General features: G+C 45.8%; 1 protein-coding gene and 1 pseudogene across 11 annotated transcripts in view; both read right to left on the reverse strand.

Moving 5' to 3' along the window:
* Nucleotides 1-13,098: 13,098 nt before the first annotated feature.
* PRDM15 (PR/SET domain 15) overlaps nt 13,099-21,678 on the reverse strand; it is a 77,865-nt gene continuing 69,285 nt past the window's right edge. For 7 of the 11 annotated variants that reach the window (XM_033232540.1, XM_033232536.1, XM_033232539.1 and 4 more), the window contains 3 exons: nt 19,641-19,721; nt 17,574-17,783; nt 16,079-16,558 (listed from right to left, as the gene is read on the reverse strand). In XM_033232540.1, the coding sequence (XP_033088431.1) occupies nt 16,079-16,558; nt 17,574-17,783; nt 19,641-19,721 (771 nt within the window). Of the gene's footprint in view, nt 16,559-17,573; nt 17,784-19,640; nt 19,722-21,678 lie in introns of all 11 variants that reach the window. The other 4 variants (XM_033232535.1, XM_033232538.1, XM_033232543.1 and 1 more) reach the window with 2 other exon arrangements.
* On the reverse strand, nt 13,106-15,458 carry LOC117096488 (annotated as a pseudogene).

A 21,678-nucleotide genomic window follows, 5' to 3' on the forward strand; every position in this document is an offset into this window, starting at 1 on the left:
ATCGCGCCATCGCACTCCAGCTCGGGCGACAGTGCGAGACTCCATCTCAAAAAGAAAAAGTCATGGAAAGCAGCTCAGGTGCTGCTTTGCTTTATCACTTTCAGGAAAGTGTGAAGCTTTTTAAAAGGTCCTCGTCTCAGTGATGTTCCGCAAACTTTATCATCAAAGACAGAACAACACTCAGTATACTCTAGAAAATCGCTATGTGCTTAAAGTCAGGTGTAATTGAAGTTAAATGGGGGTCAGTTGCAGTGGCTCACACCTACGATCCAGCACTTTGGGAGGCCAAGGTGGTAGGATTGCTTGAACCCAAGAATTCAAGACCAGCCTGGGCAACATAGTGAGACTCTGTCTCTACAAACAAAACAAAACAAAATAGCTGGCATGGTGGTGCATGCCTATAGTCTGAGTTACTTGGGAAGCTGAGGTGGGAGGATGGTTTGAACCTGGGAGGTGAAGGCTGCAGTGAGCTGTGATCACACCACTGCACTTCAGCCTGGGCCACAGAGGGAGATCCTGTCTCAAAAAGAAAAAAAAAGGTAAATGATTTGGAGTTTTAAAGTCACCAGTTTTCAATCACTCAGAGCGATTTCAGAGACTCTTCAAGGAGAATATGTCAAATAGTACTTAAAGCTTTTAAGGCTTTCAACCAATACTTGAAGTCCTTGAAAGTTCGTAGGAAAGTCAAAGAGGGGAGAAGTTGTCTGGAGGAAACAGTAACAACGCAGGCTGGTTGAGGGGTTAGTCTGGATTGAAGAAGTGAAAGGTTATTAGACATAAGGCTATCATTACCTCTACCTGATCTTTACAAGAACAGAACAGGAGGAAATAGCCTAAAGAATCTGACACAAGGATGTTTGTGGACAGGAATGCTGTTAGATGATTGCGTGAAGTTGGGAAATCTCTCCCACTTGCTTCATTAATAAGAAAATAAATCATGTCTGGGATAGTTTAGCCATGTTCTTGCTCTTGGCTTGAAACAGTGGTTGTCAAGTTGCCGCCGGGGGCTATAAAACTTGATTTGGTCCCGAGTTGAGGAAAACGACGCTGGGCTCAGCTGTGAGTCACCAGAGCCAGGAGCAACTTGTCCACCAAACAGAATTTCTCACAGCAGTTTGCATGGCAAACCAAAGCTGAGGTTAAGCCTTGTCGAGTCAGAAGTCTGACTCTGGCTGGTGAATAATCAGTTAAAATATTTCAGCTTTGACGCCACCTGACGGCAGGTGTGGGTTGGGGGTGGCTAATTACATCCAGAGTGGGACAAAGTTCTCCGGGCAGCTGTGTTTGCAGCCGTGAAAGCAAACATCAAAAACAGCCGTCAGGAGCCACGAAAGCGACCGAGCATTTTGCTATTAGCTTTTTTTTTTTTTTTTTAGGTGAAATATGGCTGTATTTAGTAGCTCTCTTACACTGTCTGTCCCTGTGGCTGCCTGCTCCGGCCACTCTCATGCACAACTGCATAGCTGGCTCTCCCTTGCCTTCAGGGTCAGCAGCTTAAATCTTTACCTCTGGGTATAAATAAGCCGAGTTGTGTTCGGGCTCCCCACTGTCCGTCTTTAAAGATGGACAGTTTTGGCCCTCTTTCTCTCTCTCTCTCTCTCTCTCTCTGGGTGTGAGTATGCCTGTACAATGTCAGCAGGGCAATTATGCCTTTTACAGACAACAGTGGCCTAGAGCCAAGTGATGGCCTTCCCATGTTATGGCTACATAGCTGTGTTGACATTATACATGGAACTGTGTGCCTATGTTACAAACTCGCTGAGTCATGCAGGATGTTTACCTGATCCTATTCTTTGGCCAAAGCACATCCATGTACCTTACAATGATTGTCACTGAACTGTAGTGCTCTTTGAGTCTAAACCATGCTCTCCACCCAGACTGTGACTATCAAGTTTACAGCTGCTGAAACAGTCATTGCTCATCACCAGTATGGTTCCATGAGAGTTCTACAGGCCTTCATCTCAGCTCCTCTCCCTGGGCTTGCCGTGACTTGAAGATCCCTTCTAGATCACCTAACAGTGAAGGGAGGCTAAGGAGTGCTTATTCTAGTCTTCTCTCTACCTGTTTATGTCATATCACTGACATCGCTTTGATGTAGCATTTTGCATTTGTGTGGGGCTATCCTGTGTTCTAGTTTCCAGAGTTCCGAATGGGGTATGTCACACAAGATTCCTCAATTTCTTTTATATACCTCCTCCCTGACATTTTATACCAGGTGTATGTCTTTGTTTTCCTTTATTTCTGTCTGCCTCTCCCTTCTGCAGTCTATGGGGCCTCAGTGGGCAGGGTTTCCTGCTTTTAGTTTGGCAGGAACACCTGTATATCACAGCCCGAGCTATCTCTCCTCATATCCAGAGACTGAAGCTTGGCTCTTGATATGTTAATTGGAGCTTTAAGAATTTATAAAACAGGCCAGGTGGGGTGGCTCATGCCTATAATCCCAGCACTATGGGAGGTCTAGGCAGGAGGATCACTTGAGGCTGGGAATTTGTGACCAGCCTGGGTAACACAGCAAGACCTCATCTCTAAAAGACTTTTATTTTATTAGTTTACTTCTTTGCTTTTTTCTTCTACTTTTTTTAAAATTATACTTGAAGTTCTAGGGTATATGTGCACAACGTGCAGGTTTGTTACATATGTATACTTGTGCCATGTTGGTGTGTTGCACCCATCAACTCGTCAGCACCCATCAACCCATCATTTACATCAGGTATAACTCCCAATGCCATCCCTCCCCTCTCCCCCTCCCCATAATAGGCCATGGTGTGTGATGTTCCCCTTCCAGAGTCCAAGCGATCTCATTGTTCAGTTCCCACCTATGAGTGAGAACATGCGGTGTTTGGTTTTCTGTTCCTGGCAATAGTTTGCTGAGAATGATGGTTTCCAGCTGCATCCATGTCCCTGCAAAGGACATGAGCTCATCCTTTTTTATGGCTGTATAGTATTCCATGGTGTATATGTGCCACATTTTCTTCATACCTAAAACCATAAAAACCCTAGAAGAAAACCTAGGTAATACCATTCAGGACATAGGCATGGGCAAGGACTTCATGTCTAAAACACCAAAAGCAATGGCAACAAAAGCCAAAATTGACAAATGGGATCTAATTAAACTAAAGAGCTTCTCCACAGCAAAATAAACTACCATCAGAGTGAACAGGCAACCTACAGAATGGGAGAAAATTTTTGCAATCTACTCATCTGACAAAGGGCTAATATCCAGAACCTACAAAGAACTCAAACAAGTTTACAAGAAAAAAACAATCCCATCAAAAAGTGGGCAAAGGATATGAATAGACACTTCTCAAAAGAAGACATGCATACAGCCAACAGACACATGAAAAAATGCTCATCATCACTGGCCATCAGAGAGATGCAAATCAAAACCACAATGAGATACCATCTCACACCAGTTAGAATGGCAATCATTAAAAAGTCAGGAAACAACAGGTGCTGGAGAGGATGTGGAGAAATAGGAACACTTTTACACTGTTGGTGGGATTGTAAACTGGTTCAATCATTGTGGAAAACAGTATGGCGATTCCTCAAGGATCTAGAACTAGAAATACTGTATGACCCAACCATCCCATTACTGGGTGTATACCCAAAGGATTGTAAATTATGCTGCTATAAAGACACATGCACACGTATGTTTATTGCGGCACTATTCACAATAGCAAAGACTTGGAATCAACCCAAATGTCCGTCAGTGACAGACTGGATTAAGAAAATGTGGCTATTAGCTTTTAACAAATACAAGCTGGGGGCAGTGGCTCACGCTTGTAATTCCAGCACTTTGGGAGGCCAAGGCAGGCGGATAACCTGATGTCAGGAGTTTGAGACCAGCCTAACCAACATGGAGAAACCCCATCTCTACTAAAAATACAAAATTAGACAGGCGTGGTGTTGGGCGCCTGTAATCCCAACTACTCGGGAGGCTGAGGCAAGAGAATTGCTTGAACCCGGGAGGCGGAGCTTGCAGTGAGCTAAGATCGCACCATGCACTCCAGCCTGGGCAACAGAGCAAAACTCCGTCTCAAAAAAAAAAAAAACTGGCGGCACATACGCTTGCTTGCTGGTGGTTTCAGGAACTTTCCACTGAATCTTGGAGGGATGTTCTTCATTAGGGCCCATGCATTTCAGCCTAGTGTGCACCATCCACGCGCTCGTTCTCCTTAAAGGAATTACTCGGCCTGAGTAAGGGCCTGGCAGCCTCTCAAAATTCCCAATTTCTCCCAAAGTACTGACAGTGATGCAAAAACAAAAGAAACCCAGTTCCATAAACATCAAATTACAGATTTATTCAGACAACATTTTGTAATGATGTTTTACGGAGGCCGGGTGTGGTGGTTCATGCCTATCTCAGCGTTTTGGGAGGCTGAAGCAGGCGGATTGCTTGAGTCCTGGGATTAGTGACTAGTCTGGGCTACATGGTGAAATCCTGTCTCTACAAAAAAAAATACCGAAAAAAAATTATCTGGGCATGGTGGCACACACCTATAGTCCGAGCTACTCGAGAAGCTGAGGTAAGAGAATCACCTGAATCCAGGAAGTTGAGGCTGCAGTGAGCTGTGATCGCACCACTGCACTCTAGTCTGAGTGACATAAGTGAGACTCTCCCTCAAGTAATAGTAATGAATGATTCAGTTTTACTGACAATGAATTCTATCCTTTTATTGAGAAACCTAAATCATCTAATAATGAGATAACAATTATTTCAGGGAGTGACTGAGCCGATGTTAGTAGAATGACTGATTATCGCACATCAGGCTATTCCTCCTCTTATCCTAAACTGATGAGCTGGATATTTAAATAGAATTCTTTTCAATTTTATATTTTTACTGATGCTTTCAAGACCTACATAATAACTGAAAATCTAGGAACACGTTGTAGATCTGTTTGTAAAGCACTAAACAAATCAGTGTCCAATCTACCAAGTAGACAACCAACTGCAGTAACAAAAGATCTTAGCTTGGGATACTAAGATACTTAGAGTATGTGACATGGGTATTTTTTTCACTGCAGTATTTACTGGGAGTTTCCACTGTTTTTTATTTTATCCATCAAGGCTCTATAATAGACCGTCCCAACTTGGGCACTAGAAGGTTATATAGGAATGGTTGGGATATGTGGGGACAGTCCAGGGAATATGATAGTTTAAAACCAAATAAGGCACAGTAATACACCACTAGCTTCTATATTTAAATGCCAGCATGTACCCAGGGGGCATCAGAATGTACTAGAATTTTAGACATAAGACTTACATAATTATGTCAGATAAATGCCTTTTGGCCGGGCGCGGTGGCTCAAGCCTGTAATCCCAGCACTTTGGGAGGCCGAGACGGGTGGATCACGAGGTCAGGAGATCGAGACCATCCTGGCTAACACGGTGAAACCCTGTCTCTACTAAAAAATACAAAAAACTAGCCGGGCGAGGTGGCGGGCGCCTGTAGTTCCAGCTACTCGGGAGGCTGAGGCAGGAGAATGGCATAAACCCTGGAGGCAGAGCTTGCAGTGAGCTGAGATCCGGCCACTGTACTCCAGCCTGGGCGACAGAGCCAGACTCTGTCTCAAAAAAAAAAAAAAAAAAAATACCTTTTTTGCTATTTCCATTATGCAATCATCAAGCATAATAAAGATCACTTGTCATAAAAAACCATTTTCTACTGGACAGTAACATTCCATTAATCATTAAGGTAGCATGGATAATTCAAAGGCTTGAATGATCATGTTTTACCATTTGCTGAAAAGGGACAACAAATATAAGTTAATAATGAACAAAGTTGAAGAATTCGTTAGTGGTATTCTAATAAGGGAATCATTGGAGATGAGGGTTTTCGAGTCTCATGAAGACTTGAAAATTTCAAGTGATAATTCCAACTGGATGGAACACATTCAGCTATTGGTTTGAAGCTTCAAAGCTTTGGTGGCTAAGGAAGTAAGTCTTCCAACAACACCTAGACCCAGAAGAAACATGGTTAAAAGTAAAAGATGTTGGGAGCCTTTTCTCCCCGTGGTTCATCCGAACTGGGCAAATTATTTTTCTTATCTCCCCAAACTATTATCTGAATTGTTAAGTTTTTCTCTTAGAATACAGCATGAATAACTTGTACAACCTCTGTGCTACGCAATACTAATTACGTGGAAAATACAAACCACATTTGAAATGATTTAACATTGGTTATAAGGCAGTTCCACAGTTATTATTCCCCAGAAACCTAGACACTGATCTTCAGTAATCTTACTCCTGGGCATTTATTCCAGAGAAATGAAAACTTATGTACACAAAAATACTCACATAAATATTCATAGCAACTTTGATTCAGAATAGCTGCAAACTGGAAACAACCAAAATTGTCCTTCAATGGGTGAATGCCTAACTAAACCATAGTGTATCCACATAATGGCCTCAGCAATGAAAAGGAAGGAGCTATTGACACAGCCAGCAACTTGGGAGCATGCCTAGGGTATCATGCCGAGTGGAAAAATCACCAGGTCAGAAGATCAAGACCACCCTGGCCAACATGGTGAAACCCCATTTCTACTAAAAAAATACAAAAATTATCTGGGCGTGGTGGCACACCCTTGTAATCCCAGCTACTCAGGAGGCTGAGGCAGGAGAATCGCTTGAACCCGGGAGGCGGAAGTTGCAGGGAGCTGAGATTGAGCCACTGCACTCCAGCCTGGGTGACAGAGGGAGACTTTGTCTCAAAAACGAAAAGGAAAAACCAATCTCAAAAAGTGACATACTTGGTATCTTGACGTGGGGCAGATACACAGACCAACACAATGATACACCAGCATTGTATAGAATCTAATAAACACACACAGGGTATAAATGAAATCTGAATAAGACCAGTGGATTGTATCAAAGTCAGTTCTAACTGCGATCTAGTACGATGGTTTTTCAAAGTGTTACCGCTGGGGGAAACTGGACAAAGTATAAGAGCTCTCTCAATGATTTTTGATAACTATGTGAATCTGTTATCTCAGTAAAAGTTGATTTTATGTGACCTGCTATCTCAATAAAAGTTTCCATTAAAAAATCATGGTTTTGGGAGGTGAAGGCAGGCAGATCACCTGAGGTCAGAAGTTCGAGACCAGGCTAGCCAACATGGTGAGACCCAGTCTCTACTGAAAATAAACAAATCAGCCGATGTGGTGGCGGGCGCTTGTAATCCCAGCTACTCGGGAGGCTGAGGCAGGAGAATTGCTTGAACCCAGAAGGTGGAGGTTGCAGTGAGCCAGGATTGTGCCACTGCACTCCAGCTTGGGCAACAGAGTGAGACTCTGTCTCAAAAAAAAAAAAAAAAAAAAAAGGCATGGTTAACATGTAAAGAATAATACCTTGATAGATAAATATACCGTATTTTTTTAAAGTTATAGAATGTATTATTTCATCTTATATAACATTCTTGAAATGACAGAATTATAGAGGTAGAGAGCAGATGGTGATTGCCTGAGGCTAGGGAATGGGGGAGGGATGGGAGAGGCTAGGGAATGAGGAGTGATGGGGGGGAGGGTAAGGAATGAGAGGGATCAGGGAGGCTAGGGAATGAGGGAGCAATGGGTACAACTGCATAGGGGTAACTTGAAGGCATTCCTTCAAGGAAATAGATCAGTTCTGTAACTTGATTGTGGTGGTTCCACTGATTTATACATGGGATAAAATGATATATGGCTGGGCACAGTGGCTCACTCCTGTAACCCCAGCACTTTGGGAGGCCAAAGTGGACAGATCACTCGAACTTAGGCGTTAAAGACGAGGTTGGGCAACATGGCGAAACCCTGTCCATCTACAGAAAATACAAAAATTAGGCAGGTGTGGTGGTGTGTGCCTGTAGTCCCAGCTACTTGGGAGACTGAGGCTGGAGGATCATTTGAGCCTGGGAGGTGGAGATTGCAGAGAGTTAAGATTGCACCATTGCGTTCTACCCTGGGCGACAGAGCAAGACTGTCTCAAAAAAAAAAAAAAAAAAAAAAAAATTACATAAAACTACACACACACACAAATGAGTGTGTGTAAAAACTGGGGAAATCTGAATGAAGTCTGCAGACCAGATCAGTGATTGTAGTAGTCATAGTAGTGAACCAGTGTCAATATCCTGCCTTTGCTAATTGTACTAAGAGTATGTAAATTGCTTCCATTAGAGGAAGCTGGGAAAAGAGTTCATGGGATTTCCCCTGTACTGGTCAGTTTGCTGTGAGTCTATGGTCAGTTTGCTGTGAGTCTATTATTATTTCAAAAAAAAAATTTTAATTACTTTGCCTACCATGTCTAATAGCTCTGAAACACAAGGTCAACTTTATACTTCTTGATTCCAGTCCAAGAAAACCTAAAATAAAAAATTAAAATATTCAGTCATAAACATATCATATAATGTTTATGATACATAAGCATTATATGATATAAATATGTTCACCTTTCTAATTCATCCTAGGGACTTTTACTCAGGGCAGACGATTCATGACTCATCCCTAAGTCACTCATCACTTTACAAAATTCAACAGCACTTAAATACTGGACTCTGAGAATTCAAACATTTAGAAAACTAAATTGGCAAAAATAATAAAGTCATATGGCTCAATCGCATCAGATTGAACCACATGCAATAACTAATGTTTGGCAGTTTTTGACCTATAGAAGCAGTGATTGTGTATGGTTCAACTATGTTCCTTTTGAAGACTCACAGGCCGTGTCACAGGAGGAACAAGAGTGCAGGTTTGGGATCAGGCAGGTATAGGCGTAAGATTCTAATCTTGCAAGTTTCCAACAGTGTGGCCTGGAGCAAGTTATCAGACTTCACGACTTTTCTCGTGTGTAAAGTGAGGAGGAGAATATGACCCACCTTGTAGTGTCTGGGGTGGTCTTTAGTGCTGTTCAGCAGCGATGTCCAGCCCACACATGGTAGGACCTGTAGGTCCCGGCCCCTGTGGGTGACTGCGCCTCCCCTGTGAGTTGGGAGCAGCTGGGAGGAGTGTCAATTCCAGAGCAGATAATTCTGTTTTAAAGTGAGTTTTTCATACAAGCCATGGACTGTGGTCTTGCTGCTGCTCCTAGTTTTTAATTCCAATCTGACAATCCCTGCCATTCATTGAGGGTGTTCGGATCATTTTGTTGAAAGCCATTGATACAGTGGATTTAAATCCCCCATCTTGCTGTTTGTTTTCTGTTTGTCCATCTGTTCTTTATTCTCCTTTTCCTCTTTTGCTGCTTGCTTTTGCTTTAATTGAGCATTCCTCATGGATCACCTCTGTTGGCTCATTAGTTATAACTTGGCTCTGTGATAGCTATTGCTTTAGAGTTTCTAGCACCCAATGTTAACTTATTGTAACCCACCTTCAAATGAGTCTACCACTTCACATAGAACATAAGAATCTTACACAGAATACTTCCACTGCCTCTCCTCCTGGCCTCAGTGCTAGTAGTAGTATACATTTTGTTTTATGATTTTGTTTATTTATTTGAGATGAAGTGTCACTCTGTCACCCAGGCTGGAGTACAGTGGGGTGATCTCGGGTCACTGCAACCTCCATCTCCCAGGTTCAAGTGATTCTCCTCTCTCAGCCTCCCGAGTAGCTGAGATTACAGGTGTGCACCACCATACCCAGCTAATTTTTGTATTTTTCATAGAGATGGGGTTTCCCCATGTTGGCTAGGCTGGTCTGGAACTCCTGACCTCAAGTGATCTGCCCACTTCGGCCTCCCAAAGTGCTGGGATTATAGGCATGAGCCACCACACCTGGCCATGTCTGGGCATTTTAGCTGGTTCAAGCAGAAGAGTTAAGTCTAGTTCCTACCCCATGCAGGTCAGAAGCAGAAATGTTCAGATCAGAGAACTGAATTGCCTGTGTGAGCTCCTCCATACAGTATGAATGGCAGATGCAAGACCCTGGTGAGGGGTGGTGGGGGTGAGAAAGAAGACTGGCTGGCAGGAAGCAGGGCCAGGCCCCACAGACCTGGAGGCTGCAGAAAGGATCTGTGGGTATTCAGAGAGCTCTCAGGATCCAAGGGAGGACGCTAGGCTTGGTGTGTGGGCCATACTGTAGAAGTGCACCTTCAAGTCCCTGAGGCCACAGCATGGAGAGCAGACTTCCTGGGACAAGACTGGAAGCTGACAGGAAAGTGGAGGTGTCAGCTGCAAACCTGGAGTCGGGGAATAGCGGGGGACATGGTGAAACATGGACGTTTTCTCTTTCCTTTAAGAGATAGGGTCTCACTATGTTGTTCAGGCTGGTCTTGAACTCCTGACCTCAAGCGATTCTCCTGCTTTGGCGTCCAAAATGTTAGGATTACAGGTGTGAGGCACCACACCTGGTCTTAAAACCTGGACATTTTTGCAAACATTGGATGTCAGGGTGGGAAGCAGGGCAAGTCTAGGATGAAGCTGGGCTCTGAGCTTGTGTGTTCAGTGATGACAGGGCTGTTGGCTGAGCATAGGGTCAGTGGGGAAGGGCCAGGTTTGAGGCCGGGCTGGGGAAAGGGCGTGTGAACTCTATGAGGTGGATGTATTGAGCTTGATGATCCTGTGAGACTCGCAGGTAGAGAAGAATCATACGCTTTAATTCACGGAAAAAAATGGCAAAACACAAAGGACACATAGGACTCTGCTGTGACCAGCATGCCTCTTCCAGGCGGTTTTAGATAAGCAGCAAGGGCAGTCTCTGGGTTTCTAGAGGCTGTTTCCTACAACATGGAGGCAGGCACCTCTCTTGCCTTCATTACCTTGCTATAAGATTTTGTGATTGAAACTCGAGAGAGAAGGAAACAGCTGGTGTTCAGGTCAGGCCCCAAATTGTGATGCAAGTGCAGTGACGTGAAGGAAGTAAGGTATGCAATGGTCTATTTCCAAGACAAATTGCCTAGAATGGGTTTAGGTCAGCAAACTACAGAAGAAGCGGGATACACTAGGCCCCTGCTTGGATCATCAATGCCTGCTTGTCAACCTCCCCCTTCCCCCTTTCTCCACTCCCCCTTCATTGCCCTCACCCAAATCAAAGAAATTTAGTCTAAGATGAAAGTTTACTAGCCTGTAAAATAACTCCTTTTGTCCATTCTTATCAGCCTGCCCAGCTACTTAGGTCGTAAGTCAAATGCTTGAAGAGCCCCTGAGCTTACTAGGATTGCAGTGCATTGTGGGCTGCAACAAAATGCAACAGGACAACCCTAAAAAGACACCTAAAACCCCTGCCCAACAACCAATAGGTGATGTGTGGGAAGATTGTGAGCCCATAGAGCTCAACCTATGAGGAACTTGGGGAGGGACCTGCACACTAGGGGATAAATTGCTTGTTGAAACTGCACTGGGTGTGCCTGTCCATCAGACAACCAATCTTGCAAGACCGTCATAAAAGTCTCACTTCTGCTATTCTCCGGGTCCCTGAGTCCGTTCTTTGGGTTTGGTGGACGGGTGAGTTTGTTTCTCACAGATGTGAGTTTCTCACAGAGAAACTGAACGTCTCACTCGGGGAACAGGCTATATTGGCAGGAGTGAAGTCTTGGGTCTGGTCCTCCCTCTACCCAGAGGTGTGCTGGGCAGTGGTGTGTCTCTAGACAGGTGGTTCTACATTCCAACGAAGGGTGCCTTCCTCACGGTCTCCCTCTTTATAAAACACATAGAAGGCAAGCCTGTCAGTGGGGAAAGAACAGGCTACTTGGCTCCAGGGCAGTCTGGGTGTGGCTACCATGCTTCCGAGACACAGAATGCCAGCTGCCTGCACTTGGGAACCCTGGGCTCAGGGGAGTCACATTCTCTGGCTAAGGGAAGGGAAGCTCTCAGCTCCACTGGAAGCAAGGCTCAGATGGGAGGGGAGGCCCCAGCCAGCTTTGTCCAGGCAACCCAGGGCCACTTGCAGATGATTTTGATGACTGCACCGCCATACAGGCAAGGTCACTCATCCCTGTCATGCCAGAACAAGGACCCCTGTGAGGATACACTCAACACCAGTTGTACAACCTGATGGGGAAGAAGCCAATGGCCTGCTCTTTTCCCCTCTCTACGGGAGCTGGTGTCTAATGCTTGTGAAAAGGCCATATTCAGATTGTGTCTTTATTAGTTTTCCACCACATGGCGTGACTCTTAGCGGAGCAAATCATTAGGCGGCAATTTGCACTCCAGAAAGAAACATGGGGCACTGATGAACTGAACGTGCATGCTAACAACATCACCACTGTTTTCTCCCTGCACAGTGTTGTGAAAGGCTGAGTCTGCCTTTGTGTGCAATGAGAACCACACAGGTCTGGCACACACAAGGACGTGCTCACAATTGGCCAAACGTGAAATGAATGAATCCTGCTTCCTGGCAGGAGAATTCATTGCTGCCAGATACTATCTAAAATACAACAAAAATATCCAAGGCGTGGTTCTCATAGGTCAAATCCTCAGAAGACTGGATATGTAAGGTGCTTCCTAACTTTAAAATGACCTAGCAGGCCGAGCACAGTGGCTCACGCCTATAATCCCAGCACTTTGGGAGGCTGAGGTGGTGGATCATTTGAGGCCAAGACTTCAAAACCAGCCTGGCCAACATGGTGAAACCCCATCTCTACTAAAAATACAAACATTAGCCAGGCGTGGTGGTAGGCACTTGTAATCTCAGCTACTTGGGAGACTGAGGCAGGAGAATCACGGGAACCTGGGAGGCGGAGGCTGCAGTGAGCTGAGATCTCACACTGCACTCCAGCCTGGGTGACAGAGCGAGACACAGTCTCAAAAAAAAGAAAAAAAAAATTAGAATACATCATTTAATATTTGATCAAAAGATAAGGGGTCATTCCAGACCATCTGCCCAAAGAAACGCCTGCTGAAATATTCGCCTCTAACTATTGGTCTTTTTGGTGCCTATTCTTTCGCGATCTAAGCTTTACAAAAAAATGCTACATGTACCCTCTTTGTTGCCTTTTCTTTTTTTTGGCAATCCCTGTGAAAGCTTCTGATACCTCAATATCTACAGGAACATTTCAAATAATCCAAACATTTCATGAGTTCTGGACCTGAGAGGAATCAAGATGTGGCTGACAGCAGAAATGTGAGCATTCTCAAAGCATACCAACTACGCCACCTTTCCTAACAGGCAGTGGGAGCAGAAGGCCAGCCATTGAAAACACGGGTCACAGCACCTTTTATTCATCATCATACAAACGGATGTGACACGAAATACACCCAACATCTCCAAACAGTCTTAATGCCTTTCAAAATCCAACGGGAAAGCCCGAGATGCCGCCTCTAGCGGGGAAGCCATGAGCCTTCCGCCTTTGGATGCTGCAAATGGGAATGATAGAGGTACAGGAGGTTGCCTTCCATGCCGGACCCTCCAGTGCAGTCCCATGCTGGACACAGCGAGGCGGCACTTGGCACAGAACGTTTTCCTGAGAACATGTCACACGCTAGAGCATTGCAGAGGCCCGGGCCCCTTCTCAACCCAGAGACCGGATTCACAGGGAGCAGCTGTACCTGTGGCCTCCCTGCAAGACTCACACCAGCGGATGGTACTCGAGTCCACAGATGCACGGAGCCACGGGTCCAAAACAAATTCTCGACTGAGATGGGTCCACAGAGCCTGGTGGCCACAATGGCTGGATCTAATGTCTTCCTTTATGAATACATCTGTGCACCTTGGATCAGTTAAAAAACGAAATACTTCCTGTCACAATGATCAACACGCAGAACCACGTACAGCTGAGGACTCTTTTGGCTGGGTGGCACATGCTGGTTGTATTTTGCTATCTAGTTTCTTTTATGCAAATTTGTAGCAGTTGCTTTAAGACAACCCACTTTGCCTCAGACAGTGACCCTATTAAGACCACATGTTTACAGAAAACTTGGGAGTTAGATTTTTCTTTAGAGTTCTCACTTATAACAAGAAGTATGAGGTGTCTGTTATTGAGATAAGCAGTGGTATATACCACACAATCTAAATTAGGTTCTTTAAAAACATTTGATGCGGTCTTACTCTAGGCACTAAAACAACTTCTTTAAAAAAATAAAATTGTGATTTTCAAGGCCTTTATTTTATAGAGAAGAGGAATTAAAAGATCGATGCTAGTGGGTGGTTCGTCATGAGCCCAAAGCCCGTTGGGAGTGTCTGCGAGGTCATTTGCCCTTCAGATTCTGCAAAGGCAAAAAGAAATCGATACTGATTTTTAAAAATATATCTTAGGAGCCCTGGTCTCCTGCTGATTCCATGGATGCCTGCAGCACTTGCATGTGGAGAATGGAGACAATATCACCCCAAGCCCGAGTTCATTTGATGAAACTATTATGTATAAAACAGTTAATTATATACATAAATAACATAAAATAATTCTCATAAATTAAAAGTCAAATGATCTCCCACTATTCAACTGAGTGGTGAGAGCTGGGCACGAGTGATGGTGGGTGAGGTGAGGAGGTGAGCCCTGCAGACCCTCCTGCGTGCTGCCTGGGGATGAACTTTCCTTAGTTCACGAAGGCATATATTGCACAAAACAAATTCCAGCCCTATCCTCTAAAGTCTGCTGTTTGGAGTGAAGTGCTGAGAAAGTTGGCGTTTTGAAAAACACAGCCATCCTTTGCTCTGCTGGCAACATCAGGACTGCTCTTCATCAGTTACTCAGCCATGCCAGTGTTTCCTCAAGATGGACTCCCAGTGAGTACAGGATCTGGGATAACTGGCAAAGCAGGACACATTAAGGCAGGCTTGTCCTCTCACTGTGGCCAGTGTTCAACAGAGTACCAGGAAAGTTAAGCGCACACTTCTCCCCACACCTCTCTGTTTCTTGTGGTGGGCAGGAGGGCTGGGTGCCTCCCCCAACCCTGGCCCCTGCCCCGAAACTGGTACACAGACGTGACAGCACGTGTCCCCGCACACACAGACCTGGCTGTTAACCGCACATTCAGTTTTAGGGGCAATTAATGCTTCTAGTAGTGAACTAGCCTCTCTGCTTTCATTACCACCTGGCAGGAAATAGCATTTTCTCTGTGGTTCTGAAATACCTACACTTTTCCACTGTAAAGAGCCAAACTCATTCAATATTTTTATAGAAAATTGGTCATGAAATACACCAACCGTTGGGATTGAAGTTTAAACAGAAGGAAAATATGAATTTCCCCCCATTTCTTCCACTCGGGATACTGGCTGCGCTTCAGCCAGAATGGACACATTTGGATTGCAGAGAATCCTGAGACAACCCAGAGGAGCCGCTGGCGGCCGCAGGGAGGCTCACTCCTCACAGCCGCACAACCCTCTGCATCTGGGCAGCTGTGAAGGGTGGACAGGGACCGATGGTCCTACAGTGCACACGACTTTATCATGTTAACATAAAACTAAAACACAATATTGGCCATAACAGCCTTGAACACAATGTATGTTTGAAATAGTTAAAAAAAGGAAAAAAACTCCATTGGGAATTGATTCACGGATATGACTAAGATGCCTTTTGAGCTGCAGTCAGTGACCTCACGTGACCCCTTATCCATGATGACCTTGATGATCTCCAAGGTTGCAGGATCACATGCGGCTCAGCACACCTCATGTAGTTTCAGCCCATAGTTGTATAAGAAGCAACTCAACTCCTAGTTCAAAGAGAATAAACGTTACTTTAACTTCTATCTGCTCGCTTGCCAAAAAAAATCCAGAAGCGAGGAGAAAATGTTCCCTGCTGCCACCTGTGAATACCGTCTGTTCTCAGACAGGAACCAAGCTCTAAAAGAAAAAAGAACATTTGTGTTCCTAATAACTTATCTCCTGCCTCTTACGATCCTGCTTCTCTCTCAGCTTCACTTTCCTGAACCCTGTCAGGTGAACACTGCTTCTGTAAGGGGAGGCAGATGGGGCCCCGGCCCAGGACTTACTGCCTTGGTAAGGCATAGTGTGGAACCCCATCCAGTTTAAAACTCTTGCCTGCCAGAGGTCACTGCTAGATTTAAGCTGACAGACTGTAATGGTTGCTGGCGGGGGATCTGGAGATACTCTGCAAAGCTAAGTCAACCGTACATTGCAATGTATGACTTTTTGTTGTTTGGTATCCAGCAAACAAATCTAAACAAATCCCAAACATCCCTCTGCAGTTCTTGTCCCGAGTTTCCTGGAACGCAGCTCAGTAGCTGTACATCTGCTGCTGCTGCTCCGCCTGCACCTGGGGCTGGGCCGCCTGCGGTGGGGGTGCCTGTGGCTGCGGGGGCGGCAGGACGTCAGTCTGGGGCACTGCCCGCCACGTAAGCGGATGCTGGTCACTGAGCTGGCTCCCCAGCGGCGTGATGGAGTTGACCAGGGTGGTCAGATTGATGAAGTGGGCCACAGACTGGGGGTTGGAGGCTTCTGGCTGGGGGTGGAGCTGGACATCATTTTGGCGGTTGTGCAACATGGCCGAGCCGCTGACGGTATCAAAGGTCACGGTCAGGATGGAGTTGTCCAGCTGTAACTGGCGTTCGGGGGTGGTAAGGTGTCCCACGGCCACCGGTTGGAGATTGGTAAACTGAGTCCCAGCTGCAGTGGTGATGGGGGTCACGGTGATGTTGGTCAAGCCAACTGAGCTCGACGGTGTGGTCACGTTTGGGTCACCCAGGGTCACCACTACCTGGAAGATTCACACACAACAAAAATCGGTTCATTTTTGCAAAACAGGGAACGCAAGGACCTCCCCAGGATGCGCTCCGTGTTACCCTGCCGGAATAACCACACGCCGCACCCCAGGAACAAGAAGCATGACATTCTTTCGTGAAAGAGGAAACGGAGTTAATTTTGTTCTGGAAAAATTCCAGCGAAAAAGAAAAACAAGAAACAGACACAATCATGAAGGCAATGAGAAGGAACTAAGAAACAAATTAACTTCACTGGCTAGAAAAAAAAAGAAAAAAGTAAGCATGAAAAAGAGAAAACATGCTTCCTTTTCTATTCATTCCTCTGAAGTGCCCTGCTGTTGGTAAATGAAAATCCCACCACAAAGCCACAAAAAGCAATAAAAGTATTTGCAGTACTAATCGCTAATAAGAGAAAGCATTCTCTTTCATGGAGAGGGATGAAAGGCCAAATAAATGGAGAACTTTTGCAATCAAGATTACCATCCCCCAGATCGAGAGAGAGACGTGCAGTATTAGACACAGACTGATCAAACACTCAGAGGCTTCAAAAGCAAAAGTGACGAAGGCTGAGCAAGATAGAAGGTTCCAGTCAAGACAGTGGGATTGTGGGATTGCCTTCACCTTCCAGATCAAGGGATCCTTGCTCTCCAGCTAGTCAGCAAATGTACAGGGCTGAGCTTTCATGATAAGGGGACTTGGGGAGGCCATCTGTGATCTCCCCAAACTGCAAAGAGCCCACCTAATTCCCACCCGGGCAGGGATATCCCTCTTCAACATGCTAGAATGGCTGTTGCTGCTAACAATGACAAGCAGGATTTGTAGGTCAGAACTCAGAAATGCTTACATGAAACATGCTTAAGTGAAAAATAGGATATGTCTGTTGCCTTCAACCACATGAAGTCCACATGTACACTGTGTATAGTAAAAAGAGATGGAGTCACACACACACAGGGCTCTCATGCTCAGGGAAAGTGACCGGCACCTAATCAGGAGATAAAGCAGCAGACTGACCTGCTGAATGCTCTGTACTGCAGAATTGGTCTCGTCGCCTACGCTGCCTGTGAATTCGGTCTCTTTCTCTGAGTATTCGCTGAAGGTGGCATCCTCGGGCACCGGAGCGCCTGCCTCCTCTTCTGGCTTCTGCTTTCTCTTGTGACTTCGCTTGGCAGCTTTCCCGTGCTTCCCTTCGGCCAAATCCTCCTGCTCCAGAGTCAGCTCAGGCTGCAGGAAAATCAGTTTCAGCCAAGAACCAGGTTACTCGGTCACATCATGCAGCAGCCAGGACAGCCCCAGCACTGCCCTGGACATACTCTCGAATCAGTGGGGAGGCTCGTGGGCCACCGAGCTGCCACAGGAAACAGTGACCACAGCTGGGTCTCGTATTTCTAAAGATCGGGGCAAGTTCCTTTAGTTGCAGATTAAAAAAAAACAACAACATGAGTTGTCATATATATATGTCATATAATTTTTTTTTTTCTGCAACTAAAGGAACTTGCCCCGATCTTTAGAAATATATATATATATATATATATATTTTTTTTTTTTTTTTTTTTTTTGTAGAGATAGTTTCACCGTGTTAGCCAGGCTGGTCGCCATCTCCTGACCTCATGATCTGCTCACCTCGGCTCCCAAAGTGCGGGGATTACAGGCGTGAGCCACCGTGCCCGGCAACAAGTCATATTTTTACAAGTTGTATTTTCTGCTAAAATGTAAACACTTTTTAGAAACCTTTTAAGCCACTGGGTAAAGGGGAATGTTTCCACCCGAGTGAGCTCCTAGAACAAGGCTAAAAATGCTTTCAAATCAGGGCTCTCTTCCCCAAGGCTGTAACAAATCCACTGTAAAAAAAAAAATTATTTTTTGAATTAAAATAGATTTGCCCACAAAAAACTGCAGGGGAAAGGAACCAAGGGCCCAGCTGCAGTGATGATCCCACTGGATCCCCTCCCTGCACACTTCCCTGCAAGTGTCCAGGGCGCTGCTGGGCTGTGACCACATCTTCTGAACCAGGCTGGCTCTGCAGCCAGACTCGCTCAGGCTCACAGAGGCTGTGGGGCAGTGGTGGCTGGTGAGTGGTCGGTCACCTGCCACTCCTCTCTGGCTTCCTGTACTGTTCCACACGACCTGATCCTAACCCAGTGGCAGACAGACCCAGTGTGGGCCTACATCGTGGCCATAGTGGGCGTGGTCATAGTGGGACGTCCCTTCCCCCCATGCCTGTGACTTGCCAAGGGTAGAAATGGCCTGTGGGTTCTGGGGCTGAGGCTGGAGCTTCCACACGTCACTCAGCCGGACCCAACCCCCTTCATGAAGACTGTATTCTAAAGTGCTATTTCAGAACAAGAGGCATACATGTGATCTTAGATCACTGAGAGCGTGACACATTCTCTGAAATGAATTTTTGCTGACTAAAAATTTAGTATTAACTAAAAATTTCTTTAAAAACTAAGTTCATTTAATCGATATGTTTAAGCTTATTTTGCTTAGAACAATTTAATAATTGTTCCATTTTTTATTTTTATTTTTTGAGACAGAGTCTTGCTCTGTCGCCTAGGCTAGAGTGCAGTGGCACAGTCTCAGCTCACTGCAACCTCTGCCCCCTGGGTTCAAGCAATTTTCCTGCCTCAGCCTCCTGAGTAGCTGGGATTACAGGCATGCACTACCATGTTTAGCTAATTTTTGTATATTCAGTAGAGACAGGGTTTTTCCATGTTGGCCAGGCTGGTCTTGAACTCCTGACCTCAAGTGATGTGCCTGCTTTGGCCTCCCAAATTGCTAGGATTATAGGCGTGAGCCACTGTGCCCAGCCAATTGTTCTAATTTCTTTTTTTTCTGGAAAACAGCTGTTTTCCAAGGTGAGATACACCAGTATTCAACAAACTGAGGTCACAGAAACTACAGAAACGAGGAGATGATCTAAGAGGTTCTGAGGGGAAGAGAAGCCAAGAAAACAGGTGACCCCAGCCACAGGCTTGCCCAGAGTTGCTCCCTCCCGGCCTGTCCAAGCCCCTCAGGTCCCTTCTGCAGGTGTCCACTTACCCCAATGTTTCTGAGCCCCTGGAGCCCTCTGCCACTCACCTGGACAATGCCGATAGAGGAGGCATCGATTGTGGTGGTCTCCGGGAGGTGATCTAGGTCATCGATCCTCACCGCGAGCACCTATGAGGAGCACAGGGCATGAGCTGGGGGTCGGGGCTGCTGATGCAGGCGGGAACCCAGAAGCCACACACGCCTCAGGACCATCTGCACTACTCCTGCCCTTCCCTCCCAGGCATCCCCCACACTTCCCAGTCTCCTCTGTTCAGTTCTGACTTCGAAACTGTCCAGAAGTCCAGGGCTCATCCTCCCCCCTTATTTCACGCTCCCGCAATGCTCTTGCCTCTGTATCATCTCACGTCCACTCCCCCGGGGGGGACACTGTATCCTCCCTTTTTGGCCCCGCACCAAAGGGGTGAGGTTTCAGTGGTGCTTCTGTTACTCCAAGGAAGACCACAACGAGGTAAGATATGGTAGAGTAAACCTGTTCTATGAGGAATCACCAAAAATGAGACATTTGTGCCTTACACATTGTACTTTTCAGTTGAATCCATACACAAGTGCTTTCATTTGTTGGTTTTGTGATGAAGTGATGTCCTGCCCCTACCTTGCCTCCGATGGCCACACTGAACAGGGTCCTCAGTACACCCCGTGTGCCCACAGGGCCCCTCCCACCAGCTCAGTGCATATTGCCCAAAAGTAAGTGACCTTCACTGCTCACACCCTGCTACAGCAGTTGTGTTTGTTCTTGTGATGACCTAATTAGACCATAAGACAATGGAAAACAAGTACAGAGACAGCTGAACATGCGGGGAAGGTGTGATCAAGGGGAGGGGCTAAAAAATAAAATTAGCAAGAGCCTGCCTGTAAGAATGCTTCACCCAAACAGCTTTTCAAACATCTTTAAATTTCTGATCAACTAAAGAAAGTTAAAAACGGGAAAAGCAGGCTATGCTTTGTGGATGTAACTCATTTAAAAAAGAAGAGAAGTGCATCGTTAAATTTACATTCCATGACTAGGTCTGGGTCCCTTCTTGGAAAAGACAGCAAACAAAGGCTGGTCAGTAAGTGTTTTAAGTTAACAAATCCTGCAATGGCTTTGAAGACTCCAGTGTAACTCATTGACACTGAACACAGATCTATACTGTGACACTCGCAAAGGACCCTGAGCAAAAGCAACCAGACTGCTGTGGATGCACTCTCCACTCTCACCACCATCATTACCACCTCTATCAGTATCATCACCATCAACATCGTCACCACCATCACCACCACAACCACCTCCATCACCAACACCATCACCACCTCCTCCATCACGATCATTGCCCTCATCACCACCAACATTGTCACCATCACCATCACTACCACCATGTGGCATCACCAACACCACCACCACTTCCTCCATCACAATCATTACCCTCATCACCAACACTCACCATCACCATCAGTACCACTACCACCATGTGGCATCACTATCACCATTACTATCTCCCCCACCATTACTACCATCTCCTCCACCATCACCAACACCACCACCACCATCACCATCAGTACCACTACCACCATGTGGCATCACCATCACCATTACTATCTCCCCCACCATTACCACCATCTCCTCTACCATCATGAACACCACCATCACCATCAGTACCACTACCACCATGTGGCATCACCACCACCATTACTATCTCCCCCACCATTACCACCATCTCCTCCACCATCACCAACACCACCATCACCATCAGTACCACTACCACCATGTGGCATCACCATTACTATCTCCCCCACCATTACCACCATCACCAACACCACCATCAGTACCACTACCACCATGTGGCATCACCATCACTCTCCCCCACCATTACCACCATCTCCTCCACCATCACCAACACCACCATCATCATCAGTACCACTACCACCATGTGGCATCACCCATCACTACCACCATGTGGCATCACCATCACCATTACTATCTCCCCCACCATCTCCTCCACCATCATGAACACCACCATCACCACCATAGCTCATAGAAGAGGAAAACCGTAGCTTGGAGTCACAAAATAGTACCCTAAAACATTCC

The sequence above is a fragment of the Trachypithecus francoisi genome, unplaced genomic scaffold (assembly GCF_009764315.1).
Source record: "Trachypithecus francoisi isolate TF-2019V2 unplaced genomic scaffold, Tfra_2.0 Lachesis_group14, whole genome shotgun sequence".
NCBI lineage: Eukaryota > Metazoa > Chordata > Mammalia > Primates > Cercopithecidae > Trachypithecus > Trachypithecus francoisi.